Source organism: Limulus polyphemus, unplaced genomic scaffold (assembly GCF_000517525.1).
Source record: "Limulus polyphemus unplaced genomic scaffold, Limulus_polyphemus-2.1.2 Scaffold1265, whole genome shotgun sequence".
NCBI lineage: Eukaryota > Metazoa > Arthropoda > Merostomata > Xiphosura > Limulidae > Limulus > Limulus polyphemus.
The window spans coordinates 131,656-143,005 of NW_013666875.1; the positions used below are offsets into that span (position 1 = coordinate 131,656).

At 32.1% G+C, this 11,350-nt stretch overlaps 1 protein-coding gene across 1 annotated transcript in view; it reads left to right on the top strand.

Annotated features, from left to right (window-relative positions):
* LOC106462839 (dual 3',5'-cyclic-AMP and -GMP phosphodiesterase 11A-like) overlaps positions 1-11,350 on the top strand; it is a 137,705-nt gene that overhangs the window by 85,776 nt on the left and 40,579 nt on the right. Inside the window, exons 5-7 of the mRNA XM_013922802.2 lie at positions 1,505-1,648; positions 4,108-4,169; positions 5,494-5,596. Coding sequence (XP_013778256.2) covers positions 1,505-1,648; positions 4,108-4,169; positions 5,494-5,596 — 309 coding nt within the window. The remainder of the gene's footprint in view (positions 1-1,504; positions 1,649-4,107; positions 4,170-5,493; positions 5,597-11,350) is intronic.

Sequence of the window (11,350 nt, forward strand, 5' to 3'; positions counted from 1 at the left end):
TTATTATATATATATATATATATATATATATATATATATAATACATTGGCTACGCACGGAGAGGAAATACAGTCTCCGGTTAGTGACATTAGGAAGTAATATCCGAAAGCTTTATCGTTCTAGTGACCGTAAGGGTGCGTGCTAAGTTTCTTTGAAATTGGTCAAAGCCTAAAAGTGAGAAAGGCGGACACACAGATAGAAAGAAGCCATTTTTTACTTCTGTTCTTAAATTTCGCGCAAAGTTATCTACGCTAGTCGTTCCTAATTTCGAAGGGATATATTAAAAGGGAAAAACAGCTAGTCAATACTACCCACCGCCAACCCCTTGTGACTGTGGATTCCAATTCCTTTGACATAAAAAATATAGAATTCAGGAGCATAACAAACATACCACTCAGTAATACCGATCTCTCTCCAACAGCCCATCATGTCAGCAAAAAAGACCGTACGGTAAAATGGAATAATACTAAATTAATGGGATATAAATCACACACGGACAATATCTTCTGTGTCCACCTAGCGGATAACACACTTAGTCACTCTAGCGTAGAAGTCAGTAAAACCTAGATTCTCTTCTTGAAAGCATTCATATAGTTGATTAAAGTTATAATGGAAAAAGACCTCTGTTGAGTGGATAATGCATTAAACTGTCTATAAAGATCGTTTATTTGTTTGAAGTTAAGCACAAAGCTACACAATGGACTATATGTGCCCTATCAACCACATGTATCGAAACCCGATTTCTAGCGCTGTAAGTCCGCAGACATACCTCTGTGCCACTGTGGAGCATCTGTCAAGAAGCTTCAGGCTCAAATCCCAGACATTACTGAAACCGTAATAGCCCTTCTTAGAACCTCTCAGATAATAGCCCTTCTTAGAACCTCTCAGGAGACAGCAGCAGATTAGAAACTAGAACTTAGAACAAGAACTAATTAGTATGTAACTATAAAATATAATTAAGTAAATGATATATATATAATAAAATTAGTTACCAATTAATAATTAGAGTTAGATTATCATATAGGCCACTAACCATTACAACTACTAATTTGACCTGTTTAGCCATCAGGAGAATCTGTTAATTATATATTGAACGATTCATAAGTTAGAGCAATGGTTCAGCTCCATTTAAAATTTTTATTTTCCTTCAAGAATACCTAAGTAAATGTAAAGGACAATCTTTAAGTTGAAGAATGAGCCCTAACTATAGATGGCGCTCCACTCTTCAGTAAGATCGGTTTAAAGGAGGAAAGAAATCGGATGTTAATTATAATGTGTGTTTAAAAGAAAACAACTGTTAATTTCCTTGGACGAGTACAACCAATAAAAATATTCATGTTCTTGATGCAGCACTAAATATATTGTTTTACCCAAATTCCTCTAATTCTAAACTTATTCATGCTCTGGCAGTTATACTGGGTTCGAAACCTTCGCAAGGAACTTATCAATTAATTTCTAAGACTTCCTTTGTATTAACATATTTACATGATATTTTCGTCTCAAGTCTTTATTGGAGGTGGTTCATGATCTGTTTGAAGAACAAACATCATTGGATAAAGTCATCTTAAAGATCATGCAGCGAGCTCAAAGGCTATTGAAGTGTGAACGTGCTGCGTTACTGTTGCTCCAAGAAGGAGGAAATACTGAGGTAAGAACGTAATGGCATTTGAAAATTTATATCTCAATACATTTTTCAGATCATACTGATGAAATGTTTTAGTGGCAAAACATTAAACGATGTAGAGTATACGTTTGATTTATACGAATTTAAAGTAAAAGGTAATTAGGTAACGTCTTTGCGGCCAGTTTTAAAAGTAAAAAACATTTCTCGTTTAGATAATGTTTGTCCCCTGGCGGTGAAGAGAGTGCAGATAGTCCATTGTGTCGAAACAAACAAATACACACATACATAACATTCGATACGATTAACAGTTGCCTTTAGTTTCTCGAACAAATCTCCCGTGTATTTATCATAAGACAAGAGTATTAGGATTATTGTATTTTTCGAATACTTCATTTTTTTTTCACTCTGCACCTTATGGATGTTTTCCGAAAAGAAGGGTGTATAATGGTATTTCAACAACACTGTGTCCATCACATCTATTGCCGATGATGTTTTTCGCTCAATACCAGAGCTTATTAAGAAACACACAAGTGCTCGTAACGCTATTTATTTAAGCCATTTATTAGAATAACAATTGAAATGATGAGCACCTTTTGCTTAGGAAGCGTAATTATAGTAAATAATATTTATCTTATGAATGTGGTTGACATATGGCTGAAATATTGTTATATACATTTTTCTTGGGAAAACACTAAGGGACCGCATAAACAATGTAGTGTTTTTTTTAAAAAAATAGAATAAACCTAATACTGTTGCCTTACCTCAAATATAATTGATTATAATCAGGCTTCAATATGCAGCAAAAAGCGTTCACACCATAACAACGCTTACGTATCATGAATACATAGAAGGTATAAAAGTGTTCAATTATACGTATATAAACATGATATACACCCGTTTCTCAAGACGTATAAAGCTAATTTGGATCATATTCTTTACCATCGATCTATTAGGGCTGATCCGGCTCCAAACGGCAGTGCTCAGCTGACCATGTTATTCAATATGATCAAAGATATCTTACGTTTCAAATTTTCAATAATACTCATTATTATCAAATTAATTTAACTTGGTATTTATCTAAGCAATCCAAACTTTGGACCTAGTTCAATAACAATATGGATTTCAACATACAAGTTAAAAGAAACTTCAAAATCTTCAGGGGAAGATGATGGAATTATTTACACCGAAAAATGTAGAGTTTTTAAGTTTCTTTGAACTTGTATATTTTTAATCTTTACCAATAAATGATTGTGCAAGTAAAAAACGTTGACTTTCATTTTATTATTTTATTTAACAATGAAATACTTGTTGGAGATAAGCACGCCTAAAAATGCTCTGATTTGGAATTCATGTAGTTTGTGAATAACTAAACATCCAAGTGTTGTTTTAAACATTATATGAGTTCACATTTTATGTTTACATGACGTTATCTAGCAGTGTCCTTGCTCTCTAACATTTTAGTGCATGTTAGCTTCATCGACCGATGTTCGCGTATAGCATTCGTTACACGAGACCCATGAAATACCAATCAAGAACCAGTTACCAAACGAACAACACTGTAAATTCTGTAACAGCAACGCTATGTTATATTATGGTGTTCTATTGCACAATACGTGTATGAGTTTGTTTAGTGTAATTGGCAGTTTAGAGAGCGTGTGTATGACAATGCTAGCAATGATATTTTAAATCAACAATAAAAACAGACAACAAGAAAACACATGAAAATTGTATGACAACTCGCAACAATACAAAAGGTATTGTACTACAAATCCCAATGAAGCCGTAAGGGCGAAACGTTGGCTGAAAGTTTTTTATTATTATCTGGAGAGTAAAGGCCTTTTTTTTTCGCTGAATTTATTACCACTATGTCCAGATCCTCCAGTATGCACTATAAATTCTGAAAAACAATATAAAAGTTAGATAATATCATATAACTAACGTTCTATACCCACTACCTCTATAAATATCAGCAATATATCAGTAATAAAACCACCTTCTACAAACTTTAACACCTCAGTTAATACAATTTTATGGTTATATTCAGGCTGGTTGAGAATCAATGGAAAACAAATGCGTCACTTTCAGACGATTTTTAGCTTTGGTTTAAAATATACGAAACACAAAGTCCTAAAAATAGAAAATACAGGCCTTATAACAGATGAAAACAAAAAGTAGTACAGTTTTTACGATCTGATGTTTGTGTAAATATATCACAATAACATTTTTTGTTACATCTTTTTAATAGAATTAGTACTTTTATTTTATTACGATCTATACATATATTTGTATTTAACTTTGAATAAAAAAACACATGAAAACTGTAAATAAATGATATTTTACTGAAAATAATTACAGAAAAAACAGGGTACACGAAAAATTTATTAGTCACCTTTTAAAGAAATGATATGTTACTTTACAAAAAAAAATGACAGATAATATGAAATAGTAAAAAGTTTAACAGTCACTTTCTCGTGATATTTCAGAGTGTCAAGTTTAGCCGAACGTTTGACTTAGCATCACCTGCAGGAGGTCATACGCTCTCGAAGTAAGTTGCCTCGACCAACTGATTTAAGAATATGTTAGCAGCAACAACAATAACAATAAGCAGCTCAATTATATAAGCTAGAATACCATGGAATTGTAAAAATAGATTTAATAAACAGGTAGCTAAATCTCTAAATAGCTCAAACGTTGTTAAAATTATATTAAACCAAGATAACATATAAAACATTTTAAATTGTTTCAAATGATTTATGCCCCCCCCCAGTGGCACAGCGGTATGTCTGCGGTGTTACAACGCTAGAAATTCGGTTTCAACACCCGTGATGGGCAGAGTACAGGTAGCCCATTGTGTAGCTTTGTGCTTAACTTCAAAAACAAACAAAACAATCAAATGATTTATAGTGCGAGATATAACAAAGTTTCTAAAAATTGCATGTTTAACACGTGTTTGGTATTTTGTAGACAATTCTTAGTTACATATACAAGTTAAATAAAAGAAATAGCCTGCAATTATCTACTGCTATAATTTCTGCGAGCATTTAACAGTAACTTCTTGAATTGGAATACGTTTTTGTATATCTTAATTTAATGGTATATTTTATCAGATTGTTGTCCTCTTTCAAAGACAAGCTGTATTCATTAGTTAGTACGAAACGTATATTAAACCAGTTTTTCGTGAGATGTTGTGATTCTAAATTAACAATTGTATGTAAAATGTCTGAATCAGTATGTAATTGCACTGGAAGTAAGGGTATTAAAATAAAAAAGTACAGTTATGTTCGAAATAAAAATGTTGACATTACGTTAAAAAAGTTCTTTTAAAAAGTAGTTTTTCACAAAATGTAAAGAAAGCTAGGTGTGTTTAGACACTATATGGTAAGTGTTAGACTTTTTTATCCTTCGGTAGTCATATAACATACGAAAGACCGTCAGGAAGAATACTCGGAAGGATTTTCAAAATTTTTTTACATAGATTTGCCACAGAAATTTTCTTTTTAGAATGAAATAAGCATGCCTTATCAGAATGTGGTATAAAATGTAAATACAATGAGATTAACAGTTAAAGTTATGTTGGTTGTTCAAGATATTCTTAAACTTGCTGTAATCTCTACAAAATACAAAAACAAACAAACATTAAACTCGATATTGATCAGCTTCAACAATAATATTTGGTTTCATTCGAAGCCGTGGCTCGAGCGTAATGTTTTATTTATCACACACGGTGGTATTGTAAATCATCCAACTTGAATTGCTCCAGTTTTCTTACAAGTTCGATCTGTTACTCCAGAGATGTTGTCGAAACCTTCGCTCTGTGAAATGTAGAGAATTCTGCTCATTTTATTTCTTGCCTTATTTAATATTTATAGTAACCGAGGTTGGCCTGAACTTAATACCTCTTCAGGACTTCTTCAGTTTGCTGAAAGAGTGGCGTGTACTGGTGAGGTACTCAACTTAACCGATCCCCCTGAGGTGAGGTTTCTACTTGTTTTATTTTGTTACAGTTTTAAAACGTGACACTTCCTATCAGTTAATAAAAAATATTATTTTTTTGTTTTCATATATTTTCATGGATTAATCAAATACGGTTTTATGCTGTTTTATTTTTTACTGCTGTCCAGGAACTTGCTCTAATTAACCAAGTGCAAATTTTAAATGGAACATGTTTTATTTTGTAATTATCACAAGTTGTAACTTAAAATACGTAGAGCTGAATTTATCTAAGTGATGAGAAACGATATTAGCGTATGCAAAACAGACATGATTTGGTTTATTTTGAATTTCGCGCAAAGCTATTCGAGAAAAATCTGCACTAGCCTTCTGTAATTTAGCAGTGATAGACTAAAGGAAAAACAGCAGTCAACACTATCCATCGCCAAATCTTAGATTACTCTTTTCCTCGAAACCCACAGATTGCAAGTCGAGCGCCCTAGCAACCAGACCATGCATAACAAGCTGTGGTGAAATACATATACTCCATTTTACCTGAATCAGTATTATGTTTCTGCGAGACATTTAAACAGAACTTCAATATCATTGACAATATATGGAAAAAAAGTTGAAAATCAAACCATGAGAATAGCAAGTAAAGTTAAAACCTCAATTTGTTTATTTTAAAGCTGTTTATTTTAGAGGATACTAATCCTATTTATATTGCGAACCGTGGTGTCTGTCCGAGCGTTCGTCTGACTCCCGTTCGAAAAGCTGCGCACGCAGGCAAAGCTCAACATTCACTTTTGAAATGACGGGAGAACAGGCATGAATAATGTTGATGACAAATTTTATTTCTCAAGCAGGACATTCTACACTAAATTGTTGGAATTAATCACACTATCATTCACATTTTAAACTGTAACGTAACTTAAAAAATATAAATGTAGATTTACCATATGTTATTGTTGAGCAGCTCTTAGAATGATGAAATGCTCAACAATTACTTTTCGCTATGGGCGGTATAAGTAGCTCAGAGCTTTAGCTATGAGTAAAACCAACTTTTTTAAGTCCATGAAATAATATAAACTGATAGATTAACTTAAACTTTTTCTGTCACTGGGGACGGGTACTTTTGCTTGAAAAACGTATGATGTGATAGAACAATAATACTTTACACATTAGTTACTAGCTTTATACGTCCTATCCCTCTCTAAAACATTCCACTTTTTTATTGTAGATGTAAATATAAACATAATGTTAAAACAAACAATTCAAGAAAACTTGTTCCTGTCATTTGTACTTTATTTTAAAGCGCACAACAAGCGGTTTACCATAAACGTATTTCACTTAGCTGCATGACATATCTTTGTATTCCGAACAAGTTTGATTTCGTATAACGTTGTAAGATATAAGACGTATTCTACAACATACTAAGGAGGGCATATATTATAACTGGTTTTAGATATGTACGGTTAGGAAGACTTTCTGTGGATACTCTGTCGATCTCTTGATAACGTTAAATATTCGGTTACTAAGTTTCAACTGGCGTGTTTTAGTTTTCAGAAGTATTTTTTTATGTTAAAGACGTTTAAAAGATCTATAGATTAAAATAAAACATAGTTTTTATTGCCACACAAAAGCCCACAAAAAAAAGCTATACCACTTTTACCCTTTTTTTGATTATTAAAAAAAACCAAGAACATTCTTTGAAAGCAATCATCGAACATTTTCAATTTTTATTAACGTAAATTGCTATTTAACCTCAGTTCAGGGAGCTACATTGTTTAAAAAAATGACATATTTCTGATGGATTCAAAGCTATTTAAGTTCGTTTTATCTTCTGGCTACAAAGAGAGATAATTAGGGTACTGTTACATAGACTTAAAACATAGAAATCACAAACTAAATAGTAGTAATAAATATTCTGTACATTATAAACTAGTGGCTAACTGGACAACATTCGAAATGCATGTTTTATAGCCTAGGCAAATAACTAAATTCTCTTCAAAGTCTCATGTTGAACGACTAAAACACATTACAAATCTTATATATCTTTATAGTCTGATCAAACAAGTAAAGAACTTTCAAAGTTCTTATGTATTTTTAAGATGGTCAGCAATCAAAGAACATTGAAACTTCTTATGTATTTCATAGCCTGGAGAAACAACTAAATTACATTCAGAATTATATTTTATTGGTTGGTTGTTCAACTGAAAAACATAAAGATATTTTTAGGCAGATGATTCGTATAACTAATGAATATTCAAATTTCTTGAGCATTTTATAGACTTGTCACACAAATGAAGAACATTCAAAGTTATTGAGCATTTTATAGACTTGTCACACAAATAAAAAACATTTAAAGTTCTTGAGCATTTTATAGATTTGTCAAACAAATAAATAACATTCAAAGTTCTTGAGAATTTTATAGACTTCTCAAACAAATAAAACATTCAAATTCTTATGCATTTTACAGATTTGTTACACAAATAAAGAACATTTAAAGTTCTTGAGCATTTTATAGATTTGTCCCACAAATAAAGAACATTCAAAGTTATTGAGCATTTTGTAGACTTGTCATACAAATGAAGAACATTCAAAGTTATTGAGCATTTTATAGACTTGTCACACAAATAAAGAACATTTAAAGTTCTTGAGCATTTTATAGATTTGTCAAACAAATAAATAACATTCAAAGTTATTGAGCATTTTATAGACTTGTCACACAAATAAAGAACATTTAAAGTTCTTGAGCATTTTATAGATTTGTCAAACAAATAAATAACATTCAATGTTCTTGAGAATTTTATAGACTTCTCAAAGAAATAAAACATTCAAATTCTTGAACATTGTATAGACCTGTTACACAAATAAAAATAAAGAACATTCAAAGTTCTTGAGAATTTTATAGACTTGTCAAACAAATGAAGAACATTCAACGTTCTTGAGCATTTTATAGATTTGTCAAACAAATATAGAACAAATATGATAAAACTTATATTAGAAAAACATAATATACAGGTATAAAAGAACGTACTTAATGACCCGATGGCCATAAAACATAAAACTGTGTCAACTGAAGATACAATTACGCCAGTTTTATCGTGTTTGGTCTCTGAATTCCGTATTTAGAATAGCAACGAGAATGCAAACGAAAGAAAATGTTTAAATATGAGTGTTCAACAGTTCCATTGGAATTCCTGACAGAGTACGGAAAAGTTTCGTAGAATGCTCTAGAAATCTAGATATTTATAGATTATGACGTTTCGAGCACTAATTAGAGTCATTTTAGATACCACTGCAATCACAGGAAATATCCCTTAAGAGTGTGCGTCCCTACATTAGAAACCAGCGCGGGAAAACTATTCTGGAGATAACTCGAAACGAAATGTACATATGATATAGGGTTAGCCACTGAAGTATAAAACAGTGAACAAAGGTGTTATTGATAAAACGTAAAAGCACTGATGATATTCATATATATTATCGTTGTTGCAGGTTGCAGGACGTGGATATATGATGTAGACTTTCCTACACATTGTTATCAACAAATGAATGATGTAGTTTTATTATGCTTGTGTAATGTTTGTAAAAATTCGTACATTATCTATGTTGACTAACTGCCTTATTAGCTTCGTTTGGTAACTTGTAGCACGTGCCTGTTAATGAAAAACAATTGAAGAACGCGTAAACTACCTAAACATTTCTTTCCTTCAGAAAACCGTGTTTTCCAGTAGAATATACAGGAGCTTGTGCAAATTTTGTTTTTCAAAGTTTAATCATCCGTAAAAAAAGAGTGGATTAACTGACAATGTGATTGACACACTGACTGTTATATATAGTGAAACTGAACAGTATTGTAATTCTTGTAGATAGATTATGCCTTCTGTTTGTTTTAAAGACACGTTTTGGACTCTTTGCTGAAAACCAGTAGAACTATCTACGAGTCCCAAAAGTCATTTCCAATATCTAGTAGAAGGCAGAGTTACCTTCAAGAAACTATTGAACATGCCAATGTATTGCCTAAAACTTTCTTTGAAAGAACACTTACATTTGCATCTTACTACACTTAAGAAAGTTAAGAATTAGAATATTCATGTCGCACGTTGAAAAAACATAACACATTAAATCTTCGCAGACCACATGAAGATAATTATACATGATTTCCAAATAACCATTCAAACCTGTAAAAACATAACACATTAAATCTTCGCAGACCACATGAAGATAAGTATACATGATTTCCAAATAACCACTCAAACCTGTAGAATACTAAAGAATTAGACGAAAACTGGTTTACGTAGAAACCGGGTTTCGATAGCCGTGTTGGGCAGAGCACAGATAACTGAATGTGTAGCTTTGTGCTTAATTACAAATAGAGAGCCTTATGCAGTTTTGAAAGCTTCCATTACAGATTTTACGTATTCTGTTTATTTCTACCTGCCAAATACTTTTCTCAAGCTGTATTTCTAATCTAGTGATCTTGTCGAAATAAATGTATTTATACACAAAACCTGACACACGCACATATTTAATAGAGAATTAAAACTGAAACTGAGATGGATGTGGATCCATTTACTTGTTAATAAGATTCGAGGTTTAATTTAATGACTAACGAAAATCGAATAAAGATACAGAGTTCACACGTTGTGTTAGGACTCGTACGAAAAATCTAAAGCTGAACAATCACCAACTATTTTCTGTCATGTTGAGAAAATGTTCTGTCAAGTCTGTCATGTTGAGAAAACCAAATTCTGCATACTTTTTATATTTTAGTCATAGGCTCATCCAACACTTATGGCACGTTCGTTGGCGGGTTATGTTTATGTCTAAATTCTGTCAGATGAAAAACAAACAGTTTAATTTTCATCCTGTTTGCAACGAACGCTAAGAACGTGACGCTAATCCTGAAGCTTATGTCTACATAGCAGATGACTGGCGGCAATGACAATGATCGCTTTCATCTAGGGCATATACTCGTTATGAAAAAAAAAATACATAGTGACGTCAATCAAATAGTGTACGTCTAGTTTAATACGTAAAGAAAATGCCCGAAAAACAACAGTCACATGAGACAAAGTTGTTTTTTCTTCCCCCATGAGGAACTTAAGACTATTCAAAATAAAAACACTACGATTGACCTTTACTTATTACAAGATATAGGCTTTGAAATAAAACATTGCGTTTTATAATTTAATAAACTCAACAGGAGTAGTGAAAATATATTTACAATATTTTGTACCAATTCAAAAGAAACAAAAGTGGTCTTTGTATGTTTTTCTGCGAAATGTATTTGTATTGACTTTATTTGAAACTAACCATGAAACCTTATGATTTCGCAGTGTCATTGAAATTACCGTGAATGATTTTCCCAATTTTTACTGATTGTGATATTTAGATATAATGTAAAGAATGGAACTTAAATGGTGGTCTTATTTACAGCAGCAATTTAACCTAAACGCAATGTTTGTTTATTCGCCCTGGAATATCATGGCATTCCTTTCTAGTTTAGTAAATTAATACAAAGCCTAAAACTTTGAAAAATTTGAAGTGTGTTCGCTCATGTTTAACACACTTTGTTATTTGGATTAAGAGTTTTAATTCCCATTTTTCCTTCCTTAATTATTAATATGCTGTTTATACAGATATGCGACTATTGTGGGATATGCAAGTTAATACTTTTGAGAGTGGTGTAGGAAGGAGTTGCAAAGTCGAGGTACTTGGCTAGGGGGTTTGTTTGTTTGTTTTGAATTTCGCGCAAAGCTACACGAGGGCTATCTGCGCTAGCCGTCC